The sequence below is a fragment of the Hyla sarda genome, chromosome 2 (genome assembly GCF_029499605.1).
Source record: "Hyla sarda isolate aHylSar1 chromosome 2, aHylSar1.hap1, whole genome shotgun sequence".
NCBI classification, from domain to species: domain Eukaryota; kingdom Metazoa; phylum Chordata; class Amphibia; order Anura; family Hylidae; genus Hyla; species Hyla sarda.
The window spans coordinates 417,556,989-417,584,296 of record NC_079190.1 but is presented as its reverse complement, the minus strand read 5'-3'; the positions used below and the strand labels follow the sequence as shown (position 1 = coordinate 417,584,296).

The 27,308-nt window shown below is 38.8% G+C and overlaps 1 protein-coding gene across 1 annotated transcript in view; it reads left to right on the top strand.

Moving 5' to 3' along the window:
- ANOS1 (anosmin 1) overlaps positions 1–26,952 on the top strand; it is a 162,470-nt gene extending 135,518 nt beyond the window's left edge. The window contains exons 10-14 of the mRNA XM_056558868.1: positions 10,056–10,144; positions 17,216–17,387; positions 21,091–21,311; positions 21,413–21,554; positions 25,277–26,952. Coding sequence (XP_056414843.1) covers positions 10,056–10,144; positions 17,216–17,387; positions 21,091–21,311; positions 21,413–21,554; positions 25,277–25,335 — 683 coding nt within the window. The 3' untranslated portion in view covers positions 25,336–26,952. The remainder of the gene's footprint in view (positions 1–10,055; positions 10,145–17,215; positions 17,388–21,090; positions 21,312–21,412; positions 21,555–25,276) is intronic.
- The last annotated feature ends 356 nt before the right edge of the window (positions 26,953–27,308 follow it).

Below are 27,308 nucleotides of genomic sequence, written 5' to 3'. Positions count from 1 at the left end.
AGCACCTTGAAAACCCAGTGCATCAGTAACCCCCCCAAACATACCAGCTATAGTAGTATACTGTGATATTAGACCCCAACAAAATAACAGCTTTTTTAGTGCACTTTCACTAGTCCAATGCCATGGCATAGTAGAGAGGAATGTGTGCTGTGATTTGCCAGAAAAATAAGCAATATAAAGTCATGTGTGTACTACTGGCAAACAACACATCTTTGGGGTTGCCCCTTGAAATTGGATAAATGAGTAATAGCTCTGCACCATAGAGGGGGCTCTTAGGATCTCAATAACAACATTGTGAGCAATAAAAATCATTGTGTCACCACTCTAAAGGGTTAATATCCATGCAGGTTATTAAAATTATTTTGAAACAACAAGAATACTTTAGTGGATACATGCATAAAATTCAATAGGCATGAGGGTTTTTTATTTATTTATTTTATAAAACAACACCCGGCAATTAGTTGATAAAAACAGGTTTGACTCATGGACAATTCAGCTGGAAGTTTTGTTTGGCCATATATATTCCCTGCAGTAACCAGCACAGGGGAAGTGGAGAATTATATGATTGTCCTACAAAAGATGAGTCACCATGTGATACATGGATAGACCTGGAGCGGGAGTTTCTTACATTATGGTTGTCTGTTGTAGCTCAAAACAAGGAAAAACACGTTTGATCTATTGTTGTAGCATACAAATAAAGATCACGATGGAAATCACACTGAAGGCTTGAAGGGGTACTCCACCCCTAGACATCTTATCCCCTATCCAAAGGATAGAGGATAAGATGTCTGATCGCGGGGGTCCATACGGCACCCACCTGTTAATTGGCCGGAAGCACTGGAGGGTCTGGGTCGCGACCACGAGAACGGAGGTCCGTGATGTCATGACTCCGCCCTGTGTGACGTCACTCCCATAGACTTGCATTGAGGGGACGGGGCGTGACGCCACACGGGGCGGAGCCATGACATCACGGACTTCTGTTCCCGTGGTCGCGACCCAGACCCTCCAGCATCTCCGGCCAAGAAACAGGTGGGTGCCGCATGCTATATTACGGGGTTCCCAGCACGGGACCCCAGCGGCGGGACCCCCGCAATCAGACATCTTATCCCCTATATAAGGGATAGGGGATAAGATGTCTAGGGGTGCAGTACCTCTTTAATATGCTTTGGCCATATATTTTGAAGCCCTTGAGGCCAAATTAATGTTATAGAAATACACAAATAATCAGTCAATCCAGGAAATGTACAGTAGTAGGTGGATAGCTTTTTTGGTCAAATAATGATCTGCTTAGTTTGATTCACAATTCCACTTAAACATTTGTATTGAAATATCATCCAGCCAATGACAAAAATAAAAATTATTTTAACTTCTCCTATAAAAATAGCTGTCGGAAGAGACTCCATGCCTGATGTAAATTCTTAGCGGGGTAGTGAGTTCTAGAAATGATGTTGAAACAAGTACAAATATTTTGATTGAAATAAGAACAAATCTTGTGTCTATTCTGTGGTTAAACCCCCAAAAAGATCAATGAACTGAACAAAGGGAATGTACAATTTCTTATGTAAATATTACATTATAGGTAGTGTGCAGAGGAGGTTTGCCTCACGCAAAAGATCATGCAATGCAAACCTATTCACATTAACTGCAAACATTAAATACAATGGTAGAAGCAATCAAAAGATGAATATTTAAAATTCCTTCCCTGTGTTCCCGCGTTCAAAGTGAAGAAGCGTGGCAAAAAAAATCCACGGCACATCTGTATAAATAAGGCTCAAAGCAGAGTTAATTGACAGAAGAGATACAAATGGCATTCTTTTACAAGTGCCTTAAGGAAAATGGGGCACAACATCATGCACATTGGCTGAATTAAGAATTGTCTACAGTGATTAGTTCTGGTTTATAGCTAATCCATTTAATCAGGCAGGAATGCTGGGTTCTCTACTGTTATCCTTGCACTTTCTTAAGACGAGAAGGAAGATATAGCAAGACATAGATCATAAGTTCAACTCCTTACTGTACTATCATTCAGTATAAGGGCTGAAGAACAAAGCCCAATTGTACTGAGAACTTCCATAGTTATTTAGAGGGATTAATGTGTTTGTCTTTGAATAGTAATATTATTCTTGCATTATCTTTCATTATCATTCATTCCATGCTCACTCCTTTTTATAAATTCATTTACTGAATGAATAGATTTTAATGAGTCTGTCCAGTTGAACACATAAATCATGGACCCATTGTACTATGCAGTTGGTGCAGCCTACTGTACACAGTCTATTATTATAATGGACCCTTGAAAGGTAGTGGATATTGTGTGCATTATACCAAGTTATTGTATGTACTGTACCACTTTTACCAACATTTCTCCATTTTAAAAGATGATAACAGCACAACCTAGCGGGTAGAATGCAAGATTCCTATAGAATACATTCAATGCCAATATAGTAATATGGCAAACTTCAGAACAACTCCAGTGATATACCTGCAGCCATAGTGAAAGTCTAGTTGTGTGTTTCTTTATTGGAATACATGCTGCTGTAAATAGAGTTTGCATAGAAAGATATATTGATGTGAAAGTGATGGAATACACAATCCAGTTGATACATCTAGTGGTCAAGGGAACTTATGTTTTCTAATCCAGTTATTAAGAAGCAACATTAATGATATACCAAGATTTTTTATCATCTCAACTTAAAACAAAGCAACATTGTAAATAGTTCGGCATAACAACGTCCTACTGTTTTGTGTACACAGCTCCTGTGCAGACCAATCTGTCTATATTTTTACAAACTAGTCTGATCCTGCGCCATGTGTTATTTTACTTTTTATGTACCCTTCTATTTTCTGTCAGTTAGGAAGGTCAGAAGGCAGATGAAACATGACTGGAGCATCGGACTACACACATTGGGGGGGATTCATCAATCTATATAGAGTCATTTTAGGTGTATTTTCTTGTGCAAAATCTTGTGCAAGGATATTTCCTGCGTTCTTTTTGTGCGTTATTATTAACTGCGTCTTTTTTTTGTGCAAAAAAAGGACGCAAGTGCAATTTTCTTGCGCAAATATACACCAGCTCTGAGCACACGTACAAGTCTGCCTTATATTTTTTTCAAGAGCTGAGATGGGCTGGATTCTATTACTGCACATGATTCACAGAGACCGGTGCACAAGTTTAGTAAATTTTGCGCAGCTAAATGACAAATACACGGAGCAGAAAGGGCTAAAAAAAGCTCTACCATACACTCATGTTGATGAATCCCCCCCATTATGTAGTTTATTTGCAAAGACATATTGATTTGGATAGGCAAAAAATGGTTGTGATTTGTTATTAAAGACTAGTTGCAATGTTTCTACTAGTGCCCTCCTGGGTCAGCCAGGTGTATCTAGAATAAGCATTGAACTGTGAAGTGAGTTACATTAAAGGGGTGCTCAGCGTTTGGAACAAACTGTTCTGAACGCTGGAGCCGGTGCTGGGAGCTCGTGATGTCATAGCCCTGCCCCCTTGTAATGTCATGCTCCACCCCCACAATGCAAGTCTATGGAAGGGGGTGTGGCACCACGCCCCCTCCCATGGACTTGCATTGAGGGGGTGGGATGTGATGTCATGAGGGGAGCTCGTTGCATTGCATTGAGGGGGTGGGATGTGACATCATGATGGGGCGGGTTTATGATGTGACGAGCTCCCAGCGCCGGCTCCAGCGTTTGGAACAGTTTGTTCCAAACACTGAGCAGCGGAGTACCCCTTTAAGTGCAATTACAAACACATAAAATGGACAACACAGAAGAAGACTATCGGGAACTATTGTAGGCCTGCTGATAAGAGACTGTGAAGAAGATTGCTGTGGGTTGCTGTAGGCCTGCTGCTTAGATAAGTTCAGATAGTAAAAGGACTGCTGTTGAGAATTTCCAGGAGCAATTAAAAGCGAAGACCTTAACATCAGGGGTCAAATGCAAGGTCTGATTCTGACAGGTAGCAGATAGATTCCTCAAGGACCCGTGTTGTGTATTTACTTAGAAGTAGTCTCTAGAAACCAGCAATCTGTGGTCATAGATTTCTGTTCTGGAAGAGGGAAGCCTCTCTACCATAGAGAAACTAGGTACAAGAGATAATTGTCTAGGTGCAAACAGACCAAGTGAGGCTCCCTGCCTCAGACAAGACATTCTATAAAGGGTTAATTTCAATTCCTTTATCATTTTATTGAAGTTTTTTTTCTTTTTTTGGACCAAAGTTTTCTATTGTCTGGTCCACCACTGCCAGTTGACATGGCAAGAGAAAGGACAGATTTTTTGTAGTGCTGTTTCAGAATTTGCTGTTGTATATGTACATGAGGAATATGACTTGTATCCTGCATTCTTAACTTTTGTCAGTTTGCTTCCCATAAATTTTATTCACCTGGGGCCTAGATTTTATTTGGTACCTCTTTCCCATCTAAAATAGCTCACTGCCACTCCCACCATCAATTCACTTGAAGGGAGATGGGCTGCAGTAGCTCTTTTGTCTTCCTTCCGTTTCCCTGTCTATAGACACCTATGGACAGTGCGATCTCCCAGTAAACTGATAATCCATACTCATATATGAATTAATATAGAATATAGAATTTATCGGGGAATTGAGAATGAATGATCATTGCATGGTGCAAGGGGAGGAAGAGAGGAGTCTTGTAAGTAGATAATGTGGCAAGTTTTGCCTTTGGAAAGTAAGTTACATGGGGAATGAATGAAAAGCCATATAGTGCATACTTGAGGCATTGAATTTATAATTAAAAGCACACATTTCCATGCCTATGAAAACCTGCAATGTTGACATAATTTGTGAGAGGTCTTGTGGTTATACATAATCATGAACAAGCCTCCCAACAGTATTGCTGTATCCCAGTTAAATGATTTCAGAATTATCACGGACCTGCATTGTGGTGGTTGTTGAATCTACATGTGGATCACACATTCTTCTTAGAGATATCACTTTCAGTCATTCTCTGTTGCACGCAAAAGGCCTTTACAGATGAAGTACAAAAGGAGAACTATTGACGGGATGTTAATGTGTTTTGCCTGTTGCTTTAGAATGTGTGCACTCTTTAGGGTGGTGTCATGAACCAGGAACCTGGACTGCTATTTGAGCTGTCCTAAATGACAAATTCAGTTCTGTACGGGATCCAACAAAGGTCAGATTTGAGTATGAAGTCCTCCTGGTGGAAAATTCAATACTTCCTTTGCTGCAGAGCGACACATTTCTCCAACTGCTGGTGTGATGATGTGGGGAGCCATAGCATTTGACACCCCCTACCCCCTAGTGATATGAGGGACATTTTTGGCTGTTTTCTTGTCTGAAAAAGTTGAGTATTGTTTTTTTCATCAGCTAAATGTAAATATTTTAGGAATGAAACACAGAAACTTGGAAACTACCCAACATTGATAAGGTGATAAAAGATTTAAGAATATATTACCTGAACCGCATAAGATGTATGATGATGTCTATGCAGGTGATTAAGATGATGATAACACATTCCTAGGATTTTGCAGATATTGTGTGGATTTCACAATGATCCTTATATCCTTTCATAAATGTGTTATAGTAAAGATATTACACAGTTTAAAACTCACTAAGACCATGCTGTTGTATACAGCCACCCCCCTTTTCTATGGTTCTTGGCTCAATGGGATCTTCAGCACTTCTTTTTAGTATGTTTTGCCTGCTACCATTAAAGTCAATAGGAGCAGGGTTTTGGCCAGTGAAACTGCGCAGCTTGGATGCAAAAATCAAAGCATTTTCTGAATCCACAATATCACACTTTATGCCAATGTGAATGTACCCTAGTGTTGGAATTATTGCTGCTGGCTCCATTATGATGGCATGGTTGGCGCTGGCTTTGCTATGCTGATAAATAATGATTCAGTTGTGGCTATTGAGCTGTCACTGTTGTAGACAGGATCTCTTAAAGGTGCAATATTACAAACTGTGAATCTCTGGGTCTGGTGCTATAGTAAAAACAATATAATGATTTCTGCTGTGGGGCCAAGGTGACTGAACTTTTATAGGAACAATATAATGTTGTGAAACCTGAAAATTTGGCATTGTCCTTATTTGTTTTTTTTTTTACATCCTCAAATGTCACATTCAATCTACTCTTGACAATCTACCAATGACAATATGATAGTTATCAAAGAAGATAACATTATGCAGCAAATTACATAATATATACTGCATTTATGTGTACATTAACTGAATCTGTATATTACATTGTATAGTATTACCAAAAATGTTAAAAACATGAATTAAATATATATATATATATATATATATATATATATATATATATACAAATGTATATATATATATATATATATATATATATATATATATATATATGCAAATCAAAAAATGTTGCAGTATCTTGTAATACCTTTTTTATTGGACTAACAGAATTTTGTAGAGACAAGCTTTCGGGATTCCTCCCTTTATCAAGTCCAAAGCAAGATTTGTTTGGACTTGATAAAGGGAGGAATCCCGAAAGCTTGTCTTAACAAAATTCTGTTAGTCCAATAAAAAAGGTATTAAAAGAAACTGCAACATTTTTTGATTTGCATCTGCATCACTGGACTAATACAGCTACTCAAATTTACTATTCAGTGACCCCTCGACCTATGATGGCCCCGACATACAATAATTTTAACATGCGATGGCCTCTCAGAGGCCATCGCATGTCGAAGGCAGCATCAACATACGATGCTTTTGTATGTCGAGGCCATCGCATAAACGGCTTTCCGGCTATCCAGCTATGCTTCAGCTGCCACCGGATAGCCGTTTACGATGCCCCTTGTGGTCTGCTGACGATCACTTACCTGTCCTCGGGGCTCCGGCGCGTCCTCTTCGGGATCCTCTGCATCGTCGGCGCTCTTCATCGACGTCATCCAATAGGAGCGGCGTGTGTAGTGACGTGATGGCGGCGACAGAGAGCGCGGATGCCGGGGAAGCAGAGGCCTTGCCGGAGCCGACAGCGATGGAAGGCGACATCCAGGGCAGCGGTGACGGTCCGGAGCGGCGGGAACACGTGAGTACAACTTCCTCTAACAGTGGTCTACAACCTGCGGACCTCCAGATGTTGCAAAACTATAACACCCAGCATGCCCGGACAGCCAACGGCTGTCCGGGCATGCTGGGTGTTGTAGTTTTGCAACATCTGGAGGTCCGCAGGTTGTAGACCACTGTCCTATACTTTACATTGCACGGATCCCTCAACATGCAATGGTTTCAACAAATGATGCAAATATATGCAAAGTTTCTCATCACACCACCATATAAGGTAGCATGCCTTCTGATCAGCTCTGGCTCTGGTTAAAAAGTCTCAGAAGCTGATTGGAATTCATGCCAAGTCAGAGATCTCCCCAGAAGGGAAGAGGACCCATCTGCAGACAGCTGTTTCGGGGTGCTTGCCCCTCGTCAGTACAGAGCAGGGTGTTCTGGCTTGGCAGAGGATGAGAGACCTTATATATGTTTATATAATTTACATGCCATACATGTGGGTGTGGATGCTTACCATAGATAATAGAATATCAGAGTGAAGATTTTTGATAAGGACATATTTGATCCGACTGAAAACAAGTTCAACAGATGTACAAAAAAAGATAGATAGATAAGAATTAGCTGTGTGACTAGATAGATAAAAAGATAGATAGATAACCTTTCTGAGATGAATGCTGATAACTAATGGAAACCTTAACAAAACAGAAGAAATATTATAGTAGGTAGTGCTTTGTAATGGCATTCTCACGTATGACCTTTGCCCTCTGACTAATATTTCACATCTCACTTATTGCAGAGCTATAGTCCTGAGTCTGACCATGCACATACAATAATCCTGAAGAAGAATGTCTTATATGCATTTTATCCTCAATGTATGTTTTATCTGTTAATTATAGATAATAAAAGAAAACTAATAGTGCAAAGTTTACAGGTAGTGCAGTGTATCCTAGTGAATGCATTTGGATGTACAACTATCCAAAATAATAAAAAAAAAAAAAAACATATTATTATCATTATTATTATTTTTGTTCTTGTTGATATTATTATTAATAATATTTTTTTATTGTTTATTTTTTAATTATCCATGTATTTATTTGTTTGTTTTAAATAAAAAACCATGCGTTGTGAAATCCTGTAAGTTATGTAAGTTGCGAGGGGGTTCCTCTATGGATTGCATTTCCCACACATATTCAGTTGTGTTGAAAATGGAGAAATATGGAGGATAAATCAACACCCTAAACTCTATTTTATGGGATTCCCCTGTGATCTCCTGTACGGCGCTCCGGCTCTTCTCGTGCATGGCCCCCTCCATGCTTCTCTATGGAAAACTTAGATATTCACAGGCACACCAGCTCATGTGTCTCTCCCATAGAGATGTAAGGAAGGGGGTCATGTTGACCCCTGCCCCGTGCAAGAAGAGAGCTGAAGCACCTTACAAGAGATCGTGGGGATTTAGCTTGGGGATAGATTTTCCTAAATGGGACTACCCCTTTAATATATCCAGTCTGATGAAAGGTATCAAGGTAATCAATGTTATTCACTATGCCTGGCAGTGGTTTAAGTGTTATGAATGATTGATATATATGCCATGAGAAAACGAGCCCAGCACTGCCCCCCTACCATCTGCTTACTCAAATTGTCAAGACTACTGTATCTGATCAGACAAGACTGAAGATCCTTGAGTTTTTAGTTCACATATGGAATCAACCTGTAGAAGCTTCAAAGCTGTATTAAATTACTAACAATTTATATCAATCTTTTTTTATACATTCATGACGGATTTAAATGTTTCAGGATTCATTTAAATCAATGTACAAAGTTATTGATGAATATTTTATTTCATGTGACATTGAACTATAGAGCTTGGCAGTAAATGTTCTGCCTTTGTACTCTTTCTTTTAACCAATAAGGCATGTGATGAAAGCTTGTGCTTGACCCTAATGTGTATAGAGCATTTGATTTTTATTGAAATTCACATTTTAAAGTAGCAAACATGCAGGGAACATTAAAATGCTGTAGATACACTTGATTGCAAAGAGTTTAGATCAATGATGATCAGTGGCTTGCAAACAGTAGAAAGGGTTGTCATAGAAAAAGACTGAATGCACCCTCTGTATTAGGTCATATCAACACAAGGTTCCATCTCTATGGCTTACGTGGATGCACATGGGCTCCCTATGCAGCGCCAGGATTTTGTGGCCACTATATTGGCAGAAGAACCCCTCTGAGGGTTAAATTCCCCTATTATACTTATCTTTGGGATGATTATTACAGCATTAGAGATCACATTCTGCAATCTCACCCTGATTTGTTGTTACTGATTGCAGTCAACCCAATGATGAAATGTACTAGGGCACCAAAGGGCACATATGATGTATCACTAAATATGGTCAGATGAGTAATGAGGACTGGGGACACCTGGTTTGCCAGGAAGTTAAAGGGTCATAGGTCTTAGATTCCTGATTTTTGTGATGTTTTGACACATGTTAGCTTTGTGATTTCAGTATGTTTTAAAGTTTGTCTCTGGTTGGACATACATAAGAAACATTAGGAAGCTGCATACACAACATTTCCCTATATTAGGATTATTATTATTAGAATTGTTCATTGAGACACCCACATCTGGTAAAGTAGAAAAGCCAATGGAAATAAAAACTGACATGTCTACCTGGTCAGCATATGCAAAAATTTGGACTTGAATCTTGAATCATTTAAGCATATGCCTAGGATGGAGAATTTATTATACGCTGTTTTCTGTGATGTCAGGGAAGTGGTTGCTTGACCAGGAGGCAGCTATATACTTTTTTTCAGTCCATTCTTCTAGATAGAACATGGTCTTAATATCATACCTTGTATACAAAGCAAATAAATAGGAATTGAGTACTTTCTTACTTTACACATTTTAAATAAATACATAAATTTAAACCAAAGTGATTTCAATGTGATTTCTACTTTTCAAATGTGCGGAATGATCCCTGCCTTATTAATATATAGGACTTACTAATTCTAGGTAATTTTTTCTGTTTTAATTCAGATCCTCTTTTGGGACTTTATCATGTTCAATGGATTCCTGAATCATGTACAAACAATGAAACCAAAGGACCTGAGAAAGCTGTAACCCAAGTAAGTTAAAACCTAAAGAAGTCATCAAGTTGAGGAAAACCCATTATCTATCTTCTATGTCTTATCACTGTGGATCCGACCACGGGGACCCTAATGATCTCTTGCCCGGCGCCCTGGCTTTCCCCTTGAATGAAGCTGTGTGGACCATGGCACAAAGCGGTGGCTGACATGGCCCCTCCATTTACTGTATCTCTATGAGAGAGCTGCAGATATATGAATGCTGTATCTTCGACTCTCCCATAGAGATGCATGGAGGGGGTGTGCCGGCCACCACTTTCTGCCATGGTCAACACAGCTTCATTCATGGGGTAAGGCAAGGCGCCGGGCAGCAGATCGTAGGGGTCCAAGCGATCAGATCCCCCCATGATCAAACACTTATACCCTCTATGCAGGATAACATTTCCTAAACTGGATAACTCTTATTTCTTGTTATATATCCTGTCAATGCATGGAAAGTCAAATGTTTTTGAAAATCCAGCTTTGGCTAAAGAAAAGGTGGTTTGGCACATTCATGATGGGGCTGGATTTATAATGACTATAATATGGTAACTAATTTGCCTGTGTTAGAGATATGTGAAGCAGCCAAATGATAAGCATAACACTAAACCAGTGAATTGCTCCTAATATCATATGTGAAGTGACTTCACTTTAGTGTAGGTTATGTTACTTCACACAGTGCAGAGATGGTGTTTGCCTTGACTTAGAGCTATGCAATCTGTGCTCATATTTTGATATAAACTGCGTTAAATTGTTTGCTATTGTCATGTGACAACATAGCACTCCCTTATTTGTACAGTCATTTGTAGAGGCGTTGTTGGTGTATCCTAAGCTGGCCTTTCATGCTGGTTTTAATACCCTGCCTGTTTTGCTTGGATGAACATTCACCAGCTATTATCACATCATGGAAATTCTGCTTTCTGTTAGAAGTAAGACGCTTTGATGTAGTGCGGTCCAGGTGATTCATAACACACTGCAGAAGAAGCCAGCCCTTACTGAACATCTTAGTAGCCACCCACAGTGTAAACAGACCTGCTCTGTTTATTGTAGCATACTATATTATGATATAATAAGGCAAAGTAAATACAATTCAAGTTCTGTCAACATGCAGGAACTGGGCAGTAGGCAGTAGAAATATAGTAGTGGTATATTAGAAATTACCTATATATGCATTGAGCTAATCATTTCAAGAAAGGAAATGTGTACACATAATGTTGGACTAGCATGAAGGGCTACTCTGCTTCCATAACTTGTTTATTACAGAAACAGCATAACTCATGGTGTTACACTGTTTAAGAAATACCTATTTACATCTATGGAAGTTACATAATCTACATATAACAGCCTGGCTGTTATCGGCAAACCTGTCACCTCTGGCTACCTCAACTAGGACAGACAAGGCCTCATTCTTAGGATAGCTGATGGTCCCAGAGATGGTACCCGCATCTATCAGATGTTCGTGACATACCCTATAGATAGAGATGTCGCAAATTGTTCGCTGGCGAACTTAGCATGTTCGCGTTCGCCGGGCGAACATATGTGAAGTTTGATTCGCCCCCTATACTTTAACATTGCGGTAAACTTTGACCCTGTGAGTCAGAGTCAGCAGACACATTACAGCCAATCAGCAGCAGTCCCTCCCTTCCAGACCCTCCTACCTCCTACACGGACGCCATTTTACCTTCATTCGGCATGCTGCAGGCTTAGAAAGTGGAGGGACAGAGAAGCTGCTCCTGCTTTAATAGGGAAAGCTATAGCTAGGTTGCTGCTAGGTGGTGTATTCAGGGTTCACTTTACTCCTAAAGCACTAGTCTAACATCTGCTTTAAGGACAGCACCCAAAAAAGCCCTTTTTAGTGCTCAAATATAAGTCCGTGTGTCTTGCAACAGCTGGAGGCACCCTGGTTGGGAGGGAACCGCTGGTTAAAAGGGGTACTCCGGTGTAAAACTTAATTTCCTTCAAGCAACTAACTACAGTACTAAAAGGGCTATAAGTTCCGTCCGTGTGTCTTGCAACTACTGAAGGCACCCTGGTTGGGGACCTCTGCTTAAAAGGGGAACTCCGCTGGCAACCTTTTTTGCTCATTGTCACACTAGTGCAAATCACATTTGGTGTGATAGTTGTTCAAATAATAAAAAAAAATACCTTTTTTGGCTGTGAAATAAAACCAGTGCTACCTAAAGGGGGGCTCTAACTATGTGCTGCCTAATATGGGGGAATCTATGTGCTGCCTAAAGGGGGGATCTAACTATGTGATGCCTAAAGGGGGCTCTATGTGCTGCCTAAAGGGGGCTAAAGCACGTTATTCCAAAGAATTTAGGAATAATAGGTGATTTATGCCCTTTATGGATTAAAACCAGACTCTGCATCAACTATGCAATTTTCCATGGAAGTTTTGCCATGGATCCCACTCCGGCACGCCACAGTCCAGGTATTAGTCCCCTTGAAACAACTTTTAAATCACTATTGTGGCCAGAAAGAGTCCCTGTGGGTTTTAAAATTCGCCTGCCCATTGAAGTCAATGGCGGTTTGCCCGGTTCGCAAACATTTGCAGAAGTTCGCGTTCGCCGTTCGTGAACCGAAAATGTTATGTTCGCAACATCATTACCTATAGATATGTACCAGAAATGTAGAAGTAAAAACATGGCTGCACATCCACATGTTATACATTCATCTACTGCTTTTCAGTGAAACTAGCATCAGGTAGTTAGTTCATATTTTAATTAAACTGTTAAAAAAAAAGTATGTACCTAACTGCAATGACAAGGTGCTGGCTGGTAGCCACCATCGATGTAGCACCACTGCTGCTGGATTCAGCCCCTAGGCTCTGTGGCATCAACCCATTGACACGGCACTGCAGCTGCACAGCACCACACAAGTGGGAACAGATCTTAACCTCTTGGGGATGCAGGGCGTATGAATACGCCCTGCATCCCTGCTCCTTAAGGACTCAGGGCGTACCTGTACGCCCTGAATATTTCCGGTCCCTGCTGCTAACCAGACGGGGACCGGACGGGGATGCCTGCTGAAATAATATGTCATGAATCACCGCAAATCGCCGATCAATTCAGATCAGCGATTTGCGGCAATTCCGGATCAATTGGGTCCCCGGTGACCTGGAAAAAAAGGATAATAGGTGTCGGCAGAGACTGTACCTATCATACTTTAGCAGCAGGAGTGAGTTGGCACTAGTGCCACCTCACAATCGTCCTGATTCGTTGGCCTTTACCCGCTGATGAATCAGAACTCCTGCTTTGGGGGTGTAGCTAATGGCACCCGCTCCGCCCCTGTTCCAGAGGGCCGGAGCGGGTGCTGGGATTCCTCACTTGAGCCCAGGCTCCCCGATACCCGGCATCAGCGGTGGGATTGGGGACCCCGGAGCGGACTCGGCAGTGGCATGTGGATCCTCAGAGCGCAGCAGCAGGAAGTAAGGCTGGCCTCCTGCTATTGCTTAGCAACAACTCCCAGCATGCACAAAAGGGCATGCTGGGAGTTGTTGTTATGCAACAGCAGAAGGCACATTTTTGTGCCTCCAGCTGTTGCATAACTACAACCCCCAGCATGCATGGACAGCCAAATGGCATGTTGGGATTTGCAGTTGTGTGCCTCCAGCTGTTGCATAACTACAAGTCCCTGCATGCCCTTCGCCTATAAGTGCATGTTGAGAGTTGTCGTTTTGCAACAGCTGAAGGCACACTGGTTGCGAAACACTGAGTTTGTTACCTAACTCAGTGTTTCACAACCAGTGTGCCTCCAGCTGTTGCAAACGTACATGCTGGGAGTTGTAGTTTTATAGTTTTGTAACAGCTGGAGGCACACTGGTTGTGAAACACTGAGTTAAGTAACAAACTCCCATTGTTTTCCAACCTGTGTGCCTCCAACTGTTGCATAACTACAACCCCCAGAATGCACGGACAGCCAAAGGGCTTGCTGGGAGTTGTAGTTTTGCAACAGCTGGAGGTTTGCCCCCCCCCCCCCCTCCCAAATGTTACATTTGGGGAAAAAACAGCATTTTAGTGAAAACATTTTTTTCATTTGCACATCCGATTTTAACAAAAAGTTGCTCCTTCCCTTCTAAGCCCTCTAGTGCACCCAAAAAGCACTTAACATCCACATATGAGGTATTTCCTTACTTGAGATAAATTGGGTTACAAATTTTGTGGGGATTTCTCTCCTTTAACCCCTTGTAAAAATAAAAATAAATGGCTCTACAAGACCATGTGAGTGTAAAAAATTAAGATTTTGAATTTTCTCCTTCACTTTGCTACTATTCCTGTGACACACCTAAAGAGTTAACAAACTTTCTGTATGTCATTTTGAATACTCTGATGGTTGCTTTTTCTATATTGGGGTCATTTATGGGGTATTTCTCTCAGAAAAGCCCCTCAAATCCACTTCAAAACTGAACTGGTTCCTGAAAAATTCAGATTTTGAAATTTTTGTGAACATTTTAAAAATTGCTGCTATACTTTGAAGCCCTCTAATGTCTTCAAAAAGTAAAAACATGTCAACTTTATAATGCCAACATAAAGTAGACATATAGGCCGAGATTTATCAAAGAATGTATACGGTAGAGCTATTTTCCCACGTTTATTTGGGTGGTGGGTTTGACTAGCGTGCATCTTATTTGTCAAGAAGGTGCAGCAGGATGATAAATTTTGCGCAGCTCTGCTGTGGTGGGAAAAGCTCTACCACATCCACTTTTTCTAGATCCTTGTGAGGGAGGGAAGTAGACACTTTCCCGGGTCCTGAATTTGGCAGGTTAGGTGTCTTTACTTACTTTCACAGAGCTGCTGTGACATTTTTACTTGCATTTTAGACACTAAAATCTAATTTGATTGCGGTGTCTAAGGGGCTAAAGCCGGGCATCACCATGATGTCTGGCATTAGAGATGGGTCCTGGTGGCAGATAGCCACCAGGACCACCCAGCTATGACCTGCGCTCAGCTCCTGAGCACGTGTCCTAGAAGGGGAGTGGGACGCTGTTGTCTACAAGAGGTTAAAGGGGTACTCCGGTGCTTAGACATCTTATCCCCTATCCAAAGGATAGGGGATAAGATGCCTGATCGAGGGAGTCCCGCCGCTGGGGACCCCCGGGATCTTGAACGCAGCACCCCGTTTGTAATCAGTCCCCGGAGCGTGTTCGCTCCGAGACTGGTTACCGGCAACTACAGGGCGGGCGGCGTGTGACGTCACGCCCCCGTGTGATGTCACGCTCCGCCCCTCAATGCAAGCCTACGGAAGGGGGCGTGATAGGACTGATTACAAATGGGGTGCCGCGTGCAATATCACGGGGGTCCCCAGCGGCGGGACTCCCGCGATCAGGCATCTTATCCTCTATCCTTTGGATAGGGGAAAAGATGTCTAAGCACTGGAGTACCCCTTTAAATGTTGAATTGTGGAAGGTAGAAATTATTCTCACGCCTACTGGTAGGTGGTGTAGCTTTGCACCTATAAAAATTACCTTTGCGCACAAAATAGCGACTTTTAACAAAAGTCGCAAATGATAAATACATGACCACTGCATGGTCAAAAAGAAAAAGTTCTACAGGTAGGCAAAAAGAGTGAAACTGTCTATATCAAAAGACACATAAAAGTCGCTAAATATGCTTCTTGCTCCTGAACTGCGCCAAAACATAGATAAAAAAAAAAATGCTCTAAATGCAATGATAAATCTCCCCCATAGTGTTTGTGAATCAATATATAATTTATTGGGAATTTCCATTTTCCTTACAAGCAGAAAGTTTCAAAGATAGAAAAATGAATAATTAGTAGCAACTGAAATTTACCAGTATGTTAAAGTACAATATGTCTCGAAAAAACATTCTTGGAATCAGGTAAGGTAAAAGCGTCTCAGCATTATTAATGCAAAAGAGAGCACAGTGCTCTCTGCTGACATCTCTGTCCATTTTATGAACTGACAAGAACAGCATATGTTTGCTATGGGGATTTCCTTTTACCCTGGACAGTTACTAAAATGGACAGAGATGTCAGCAGAGAGCACTGGGCTCATGATGTCAGAAGACAGCTCTGTGTTTCAAACGGAAAAGAATTTCCACTGTAGTATTCAGCAGCTAATAAGTGCAGGAAGGATCTAGATTTTTTATTAGTAGTAATTTACAAATCTGTTTAACTTTCTGGCACCAGTTGATTTAAAAAAAAACGTTTTTCACCGGAGTACCCCTTTAAATGGTCTGAGTCCCTAAGGGGTTAAAAGCCCAACTTTCCATGTGCCACCAGTCAGCAGACTGAGAGACACTGGATAACTGTTAATACTTTGACTGCTTTCTACATAGTTAAACATAATTTTTAGAAACGGAACCTTTCAGATGATTGTTGTTAAATAATAATTGTGGTGTGGCTACTAGCAATTCAGAAATGTGCTTAAACTTATGTGAAAAATTCTCCTCTGCACTATAGTGCCGAGGGTCTTAGAATTTTTCACATAAGTTTAAGCACATTTCTGAATTGCTAGTAGCCACACCACAATTATTATTTAAAGGACATCTGCAGCGTGATTAGGGGATAGGGGATGTGTTTGATGGCGGGGGGGTCCGACCGCTGGGACCCCCTGTGATCTCCTGTATGGGGCCGCAGCTCTCCCGTGCAGGGGGGCGTGCCAGCCGCAGCATGACGTTGCGGCCAGCACGCCTCCTCCATACATCTCTATGGGAGAGGCGAGGAGGCAGCGTTCATGCCTCCCGCCTCCCCCAATAGAACTGTGTTGGGACAGGGAGGAGAAGGGGCGTCACCGTCGACCTCTAGGTCGACGCTACACGCCTTAGCGCTCACTATGAGCGCTAATGGCGGCCCCCCGTTAGGGAGATCAAGGGGGGTCCCAGAAGTCGGACCCCCCGCGATCAAACACTTATCTCCTATCTTGTAAATAGGGGATAAGTGTATATTGCGCTGCAGTTGTCCTTTAACAACAGTCATCCGAAATGTTCTGTTTCAAAAAATTTGATAAATCTTGGTCTATGTCCCCATTGATGTGCAGATTATCAGTACAGGCACCCTCTATTATCAATCTGAACCTGCTGCTTTTATGAACCAAATACTTCTTTTTCCACACAGGATCACCACATTATCCTACCTGGGTTATTATTTTCATGCAAATACAAAGTCACAATACAGCCAGCCAGATCTAAGGGCCATTTAAAGGCTGAAAGCATTTTCTTCACTACTCCTCTCTGTTCAGCGCTGAAAGGCAAAAACCACAAACACATCAATTGTCCAACTGAAGGAGGTAAGAAATGGTCTGGACAGTTCCAGGGATCAAAATAAGTGTAATCTTTGTATGTTGAAATGCGGCTGTTCCGTTCTTGTTTCATAAAGAGCTACATTAAAATAAATTATTAAATTGGCTTCCTGCACTGCTCCTTTCACCCAATACGTGTCTTAGATTATCAAGAGTGTTTATTGAAAGTGCTTGTGTGAGAAGAGGGTAAGGACTTTTCTAGGAGTTACATCAGTCCCTGTACTGTATCTTATGATCAAGTGGATATGGAGTTGCATTACCAGATATAGCCTATGTTTAAAAGTGGTGTAACAAATCCTTGTTGCTGATAACAGGCAGTTGGTACAAAATGTCAGACTGGCTACATGGAACTTGCCCCCCTGCATCACCCTACTGCTTTAAATAAAACCTTTTTGGGGAAAAAAATTTAGATAATACTTGACATTATCTTGTCACATACTCCATATCTCAAGCTGGCCACATTGGATATGTATTGGTGCGTTCCACCAATTTCATCAAGACAATCTGACCATCTAAAAGTAGCACACCTCCGACTCTCCATTTAAAAAAATGTATATGTAGGTATTCGGAGAAATGTTAATGTATGGCCAGTTTGACTGATAAACTAGTCTTGTTTAGTTTTCTACATCATTTTATTCTTGCAAAACCTTTAATATTGAGACATTGAGGACAAAATATTTATAGGACAACAGTTTAACAAAGTAAGATAAAATGCTATGAAAAATTACACTGGACTAGAACAAGAGATTTTGACAGATATTTGACAATCTAGGGTGTTTGGACAGACTTTCAAAAATCCAATAAAATGAATTACTTCCTGGAATAAGTGTTTTCTTGGTCTGGAATCGAGTCATGAATTTTTTATGACTATTTTGAGCATGTGCTGTGTATAGTAATAATCTCTAATGTAAGTTTGTGTTATTATCTAGAAAAATAATTAAAAAACTAGATGATTATGCTAATCTTTATTTTTTATGGGTACGAACGCAGTTATGTACTATTCTGCTATACTATTGTTGATGTGCTACCATCATTTATGTCCCCAGCACTGGACATATTAATATTAGGTGACATTTTTTTTCTATATTTTTACATGTGGTAGTTTCTAAGGCTAAAATAAAATAACATTGAGGAGGTCCAGCATAGGATACTTGGTGTTGCTTTTTTGCAGAGGCTTTCTATTACTATATTTATGACATAGAAGTGGGAGAGAGACTGTCCTATGGGGCGAGTTTTCTTAAAAATAATTTCACATAGGAATGTTTAATCATTTTTGGAACTGATGAGTGGGACAATTCTGCTTCATTGGGAGCAGCTCTTACTTTACTATCTTGGCTCATAGAAAGGAGTCAGGAGTAGGGCACCCCACTATGATGTCAACATGCAATAATGGGGCTATGGACAAGTTTTGTCTTGATAAGACAACCCTTTTAACCAAGTGCGAATTATAGAAATAAACTGAGATATATACCCCTGGCTTAGCTAGTGTGACATCAATTGTTTCACACAAAAACTTGTGGCACAACGTGTTTCCAACCACTAAGGGTTCATCAGGGGAAAGCCAAACAGGCTATAGAACTGTCATAAACAATGATCACAAATGTAATTTTAAAACCTGGCTTATTACCAAAAATCACAGTTGACAGTAGATAACATGGCTTAATAAGAAATATTGCATCCGCCATGAAAATCAAAGTAAATAGCCAGGTTAAAAACTTTAATGATTCTATTGAAACTCTCTATTTAACGTGAGACTACAAGGGAAAAAACACCTGGCTGTATGCGAAAAATATTTTTGTATTACAAAATAAACTTATGCGGCTTTCATGTTCTTGGAATAGATTCCCTTGTATCATAATGGAATGTAAACTCTTAAGGTAAAGTTTTTTGGTCAACCAAGTTAGTTTTATTGGGAATCATTTTCAATTGATGTTTAAAAAACCTAAAAGCTCAGAACAAATAGAGAATTTCTTTGTGTGTAGTGAAGTGTTGAAGTTCAGTTAGAAGTCTTTCATACTCCTGTTGCTTTTACAGAGATTTAGCATTGAAGTTTACTGTAACTCAGTGAAATGTTTGTGAAGTCCTGCCAGATATTGGGTAAAGGCATTCATTGTTGGCAAATCTGCCTTTACTCAAGAGGAGTTAACTCATTTTCTAAATGGATTTGAAGAACTTGCAGAACATTATTAGTCTTACAAAAACAACACAGAATATGCAGAACAAATACTGGAGACAAAGGAAATAGAACAAAATATTGTTTTATGATCCAGTTTCACTATGAATTACATAGATTACTTTGTGAGTTCTATATAAACATGTCCCTCCTAGACGCAGACAAGGTAATGACATATGGTAAAAGGCACTAAAGGGTGCCAAGATGATCTGGAGTGCAGTCAATTTGTGTATGTAAATGTTTAATGTGCTAAAAATATAGAGATCAGTTTACAATGGGATTTAGAATGCTACTTAAAAAAAATATATAAAAAAGGAAAAGGATTATAGACTTCTACTATGAAAAGCTGAATATCTTATGTTAACCTGGTTGTCTCACCAAGATAACCCCTGCTTTAAAAACAGCTGACTATGTCAGGTCAAAATTTAGGAACTTCTGGTGAACCAGTATTATTGTCGAGTGAGGTTATTTGGGACTGATGAGTGGGACATGTCTGCTTCATTGGGAGCAGCTCTGACTTTACTATCTTGGCTCATAGAAAGGGGTCAGGAGTAGGGCACCCCTACTATGATGTCAACATGCAGTAATAGGGCTAAGGACAAGTTTTGTCTTGATAAGACAACCCTTTTAAGCAAGACTTAATTGTAGCCTCAAGGACACACGTTTATAGACATAAACTGAGATATATACCCCTGGCTTAGCTAGTGTGACGTCAATTGTTTCACACAAAAACTTGTGGCACAACGTGTTTCCAACCACTAAGGGTTCATCAGGGGACAGCCAAACAGGCTATAGAACTATCATAAACAAAGATCACAAATGTCATTTGAATACCAAAAATCACAGTTGTCAGTAGATAACATGGCTTAATAAGAAATATTGCATCTGCCATGTAAATCAAGGTAAATAGCCAGGTTAAAAACCGGGCCACAAAGATCCTGGCTATTCACTTTGATTTATGTGGTAGGTGCCATATTTTCCCATTTTGCCATGTTATCCAATGACAGTTGCAATATAGAACCTGATAGAAACCTTCATAATGAACATGCTATGGTTTATAACTATTTATGGACAGCTTCACTGACTGAAGCAGAAATATTGTTTTTTAGCATAATTTTTTTTAAATATATTGCCATTTATTTTACATTCAGTAGAAATGCTATACCCCATCTGTAGATATTTATATATTCATGCCTGGCTGCAACAAACTCTGTCTATGTATACATTATTTATTAACTACCTCTTAGAATTAGCATATTGAAATTATTTAGGCTGCATATGAAGTAGGTCACAGAAGCCACAATGACATGTATTAATAATGTCAGTTTATTTCAATCTTTTGTTCAGCTGATATCTTTTTTTTAGAATAATTTATTTGACACAATTTTTTTTATCAATTTAGCAAATACTGAAGTATTTTTGTATTTCTCATCTGTTGTCTTTATATTTCTTTTTTTTTTTTTTAAACCAAATTCAAATGAATTATTGAAATATGTGAAATGTTATCGTTCCTCATAGGACAAGTTGTTGCTAAAGTGTTGGCAAAACCTGAAAATCTATCGGCTTCTTTCAATGTGCATGAGAATAACATTACTGGACATTTTTCATGGAAATTGTCCAAGTTAAACCTTCATCAACCTATGACAGGATTCCAAGTCACATGGGCAGAAGTCACAACAGAAAGCCGACAAAACAGCCTACCCAATAGTATAATTTCACAGTCTCAGATATTGCCAGTGGTAGGTGCAAATAGTTCAATGTGTATTTATACTGGATTGCATCCCTTTAGGGAAGCATTTGAGAAATCACAAGATTTACATATGTTGTCTTCTTCATACAGGACCATTATGTTCTCACTGTCCACAATCTTAGGCCTTCAATGCTTTACCGACTAGAAGTTCAAGTTTTAACAACCGGCGGTGAAGGACCAGCCACAATAAAGACCTTCAGGACACCAGACATACTTCCCTCTATACCTCACAGTAAGTAATCGGGGGCTTTCAGTAATTTAACTGCACGGCATGATTCTTACTATATATATATATATATATATATATATATATATATATATATATATATATATATTTTCTTTAAAGTTGTTAAGAATGAATATATATATATATATATATATATATATATATTTATATATATATATATATATATATATATATATATATATAATGAAATAAAAAACAATCACTTTATATTATAAAGGAGTGAGGCCAGATCAAGGATGGTTGAGGCCTCTGTGAAAAAAAAATGTGATAGTGGCCCTATAACCAATACCAGTGAAATGAGTGTGGAAGGTTTATAATTGTGGATTGCTCATCCAACTCCTGATCCCAAGCCATGTTTGGGCAGGAATAGGGTACCTTTGCCCCCCAACTGCACACTGCAAACGCACTTCTTTAGCACAAACATTTGGTAGTCTCACATTAAACAAATAATAATTTCTATATCGAATTTTCCACCCTGGGGTGTCCCTAGGTGATATGAGGTGATATGCCACAGACCTCGATGAATACTGCCTGTCTACATGGTTCATGCTTTAGCCAGTAACAGGCTACAAGCTTGTATTAGGCCTGGCCAGTTAGTATTCTAAAGTATGTGGGTTCTACATGAAATAAAACCTCCTCTTGAGAATTCTGTTCAATCGGTCTTAGCACACCTGATGTTTCCCGGAAGGGGAACACTCTCTCTCTAACTCCTTCTGAGCACCAGGAGTTATGTTTCACACATGGATCTTACAGTAGACTACCTGGCTTTAGAATCCTTTCCATTTCTAGCATCTACTGGTGCAAATATTTCTTTCCCATGACTCAGTCTCCTCAGGTTGTTTAAAGCAGCTGTCATATCCATCTGTGGCTATCACTGGTCCCTGGGACATCTGCCACAGCTACTGCTGCTACCACTGTCCCAATATAGCATCAAAATGAGGCATAGGTAGAGCTCTCTTAACACCTCTAGTAGACAATGTTGCATAATGCTATGATACTGCAACAATTCCTGTGATGTTGACAGGGCACCAAGAGAACCAACTCCCACTCGTTATTTCAGCAAGGCAGCATATAGAAAATTCTTAATCCCTTTACATATATATATATATATATATATATATATATATTTAATAACCGCATCCTGTACACCTGGTAAAATCATTTGTTCTCTAGTAAAAACAGGATTTTTTTCCTGTCTAATTTCATTGCCCAGTCCAAATGGGTTTGGCAGCTGTTCACCATTGCTGCCAACATAGAAAATGTGGAGGTTGAAGTAGTAAGTCACTGATGCTGAATGTGCATGTTCAATGCTGGAAAAAGCTGTGTGTATAATTAGGGATGGTTACTTGGCCAAAAACATCTGAGGCCAGCAATCCTGCTATGTTAATAAGTTTTCTTTAGATTATTTGTACATGTTCACTGTATGAAGCTCAGATTTTGCATATCTGCCCAGCAAGTTGGAGCTCTTCTCTTTAATCCAGCAGAGAAAGGAAGTAGACTGCTCATGAAATTACAGCCTAGCTTCCTAAAAACAAAACAAAAAAAACCTATGTTACTCAGTTTTTTTGTGTCATCAACATGATTATTCATGAAATAACAAAAAATGTTTATTCTAAATCTTTCCAACGCTTATGCAAAGTAAATGGTCAAATACAGTCAACATAATTTTCCAATATTGATTGAAGTAAATGGGTTTTAAAATTTGAATATATTTTTTGTTGCTTACCTTGTCAGTCTGGGGTGAATTATGAGGCTTTTCTGAGAATTCAACAAATGGCCTCTCCTTAGAATTTCCATCAATGTATGATAGGTGGGGGTTCCACTTTTCCCTTTATTGCTTATCAAATCACAGAGATGCTGGCTTGGTGTGTTCCTTGCTCAGCCACATAAATTTGAATAATATGAACTCCAGTACCCTAGTCGAACAATACCAGTACCCTAGTCGAACAAGGCTTTTTTAAATAAATGAGGATTCTTTTTTCTGAAATTATTTTAATTCCGAACAGAAGTTATAGTGACATATTTAGGTGTTTGGATAACTAAAGTTTATGAAGGTTGACAGAACCTTTTTTTATTATTATTATTTGAGCATGGTGCTATGTATCTGTGTGCAGACAAGCTTCTACCACATTGCGGTACAGCATGCTCATGATTAAGGGAGATGACAAGATTTTGGCAGATTTGCCCCTCTTCTAACTCTTTGCCGATGACAGTCTAGACATTGATAACATTTGTATCTTGCTATGTTGTGATTCATCTTGGCAGCAGCATGGGGCTATATAATTTATTTCATACTTTACATCATTACATGTTTTTCACATGTTCTTCACTACTGAATTCCTGTTTAAAATACTTGAAAAAAAAAGGTTCATGAAAAAAAGAAAAAAAAACAGGGACGTCTTCCAGAAACATTTCAAAGTAATGTTTCACTCTTTGGAATGTTAAAACACAAAACAGTTATGGGATGCAAAACAATTAGGTTGGTGATGAGAGCACGTACCATTATCGTACACAGCTGCACACAATGCGAGGTGTAATTGCCAATTATGCCCAAAACTGTGTTTGTTGCTACATTCTTCCTTCAGTTTACATTCTTTGCATTTAAAGACTGCATTGTGCACCCAACCAAAAAAGATTGATTCTAAATTCACCTTTAATCTTACCTATTTTCTTCTCCCTGTTGGCATTTGGTTTTTTTTTTTTTTTTTTTTTTTAAATGGGATGTCATTTGCTGTAATTTTTTTCCCCTTTTTTCCTCTAGCAGGTAAAAAGTCAATTTTGAATAGCATTTTCTAAGTGTTTTTAAAGAGTATTGCCATCTAGTATGTAATTATGCGTGGATATATTTAGGAATTATGTATAAATATAGTATTTAGGGGTATTAAAAAAAAATGCAAAACATTGTATGGAAATTCTATTTATGATGATTTCCTGCCATGTGCCATATTCACAACCCAATCACATTAAGAGGCATCTTGTTCTGAAACCCTCACATGTAAAGAATAATATTTGTTTGAATAAACTGAGACCCCCACTAATCACTTAAAAAATCACTAAGCAGATCACAGTACACACATAATTTCTTTACTCTAGTGTGAGAGAGGAGCTCCTGTACACTACTTTAAGTGACATACTTACACTACTATATTGCTGCTCACGTACTGTATCATTTTCCCAGTGAATGTACTCTAGTGAGCAGTGATGTCTATAGTATTATATGCAATTCCTCTTATCTCACAGCGACTTTTGTACTGAGGTAACCCGATGTCGCCCCATCACCATCCCATTGACATTTACTACATCTGTAATTATTTATATATATATATATATATATATATATATATATATTTATTTATATATATATATATATATATATATATATATATATATATATATATGTATAAAATTCCATATTATGTTTTATGCCTCAAGATCATTGGACCATTGACAGGGTAGGCCATCAGTCACTGATCGACACCCTACTGGTTATCTGTTCACTGCCTGGTGGCCATGCCTGGTTAATGCATCTCAGTATCTATTCAAGTCATTCAACAATCAGTGATCAATGGCCTCTCTTGAGGATAGGCCATCGATCATTTTTGCCTCGAACAACTATAGTCCTTCAAATCTATATTGTAGGAGTCTATTTACTGTTTAGTCTTGTATAATCAAGACTGTAGGTTTACAATGAATTCTTTGTTTTTCAGGGCCTCATATGAAGCAACACCATTCTCATCATTACAAACCATCTCCGGAAAAATTTTGAAGTTTTTTTTTTTTTTATCCAGAATTATATGAATGGAACTTTGCATGATAGCCAACATACACTTGGAAGGACAATGTAGAATTTTACCTGGATCTTTTTCAGTTTCATGATAACAAGAAGTTATGTCCGCTTCAATCTGTCCTGGATTTTCAGTGTGTCTTCTTCTCAAGTCCCAGTATGCATTGTGTAGCATATATTGAAGGATAGATTTTAAGCTCTTGTGTTGTTTTATTGTATTTCACATAGCTTGGAAAGTGCTTTATATGGCACTTCTGTTTTTATGTGTATCATTTATTCCTTGTAGTTAATGGTTCTGTGAATATTATATATTGTAAATACAGCTTAATATAGATGCCTAAATAATTATTAAGGAACAGGATGAGGCCAGTGGAAAAAGAAGAAGCAATAAGATAAACAGTACAAAAAATAAGAGTGTTAAAGAATGCCGATTCAATGGACTGGGCAATATCGGTATAATGGTAAATACTGCATTTAGCCTTATCTAGTTACCATTTTACACAGTGGTGCTGAAGCCAAGAATTACTTTTACCTCCAATCTACAAAATTCAGAATAGAATGGAAGTATTTTATGAGCTACTTATAGAAGCTCCATGTACATGAATGTTTCTTACATTTTTTTGTGATATCCACGATATGCAGCAATTGTGATATTGTCATTAGCAGTCATGCTATAATTTTAGATATAATTTATTATTTTTATTTAATTTTTTTTTCTTACTTTACATTACATCTTTTCATTTCATTGTCTTCCAGTGGTTATCTATTTACCCACACTCAAATTTGGAGACCTTTCAAACGTATTTCAGCCCGCTATAGCTAGTCATTCTTGCTATTTATATGGATTTGCTAAAAAAAAAAAAAAAAAAAAATTCTAGCATAGCATATATTAGCTTATTTTACTTCAAATGCACATTGTGTTGATCGTAATAAAATAGCACTCTTTTCATTTATATTCTGTATGTATGTAATATATGGCATTGAAGACAATTTCACAACCAACATGGATGGTGAATTAGAAATATACCGACATAAATCCAAGTATTTATATTGTATTCTTTTTTGTATGTTAAGAGCCCTTATAGTCATATTAAGTATTTGCAGTATTTTTATTGTTTAACTTGCTGAGGATATATTTTATGTTTAACATGGCATTGACTACAACAGACATTGATTAAAATAGTGGCATTATGTTTGACATATTAATAGTAATAATAGTCATATTTCATTAATGTGCATTGAACTAATTGGAGATGAGAAAATGAAATTGGCTTAAATAGTATTCGGTCAAAATTTCACAAACAAAAAAAAAAATTGTGATACGCTTCAGATTGCTCCTAAACACTGTGCAACATGGGAGTAAGCAGAGATGCTGTATGCATCCCAGCTTCCATTATTTTACTAGGCTAGGTGCGTTGCATTCAGACCAGCCGCTTAGTGCATTCTACATGACCGGAGTCTTTGCTCCTTCACACCTTTTGTATGGACAACCAAAGGACATCGGGGTCACTCTTGATTGCAAGTCAGGATCTAAGCCTAAAACTAACCTAACATTTGCCAAATATTGGGAGATTTGCTCATCTTGATTAAAAAAATAAATAAATAAAAATAAAAACATTGCTGGCTGAGTAAACATATTACTGTGAAAAAGTGTAAACTTAAACTTTCTGCAATTTGGTGTACACTGATAAGAGAACCAACACATACATATACAAGAGAAATGTAGTCAGCCAAAAACTAATGTTATTGATGGAAACATACTCATACAAATAGCAACCAACAGACAAAACTATGCACCCAAACATGCACATTCAAATAGCAACCAACAGTTTCCTCCAGAACACCCTTAGTGTAGGGTCACACATTGTGTATAAGAATTTTATCTTGCCCAACATATTCTGCACAGTGGGAAATATGCTGCATATGGCAGCTTTATGTGTACAGTAAGGTTTGGA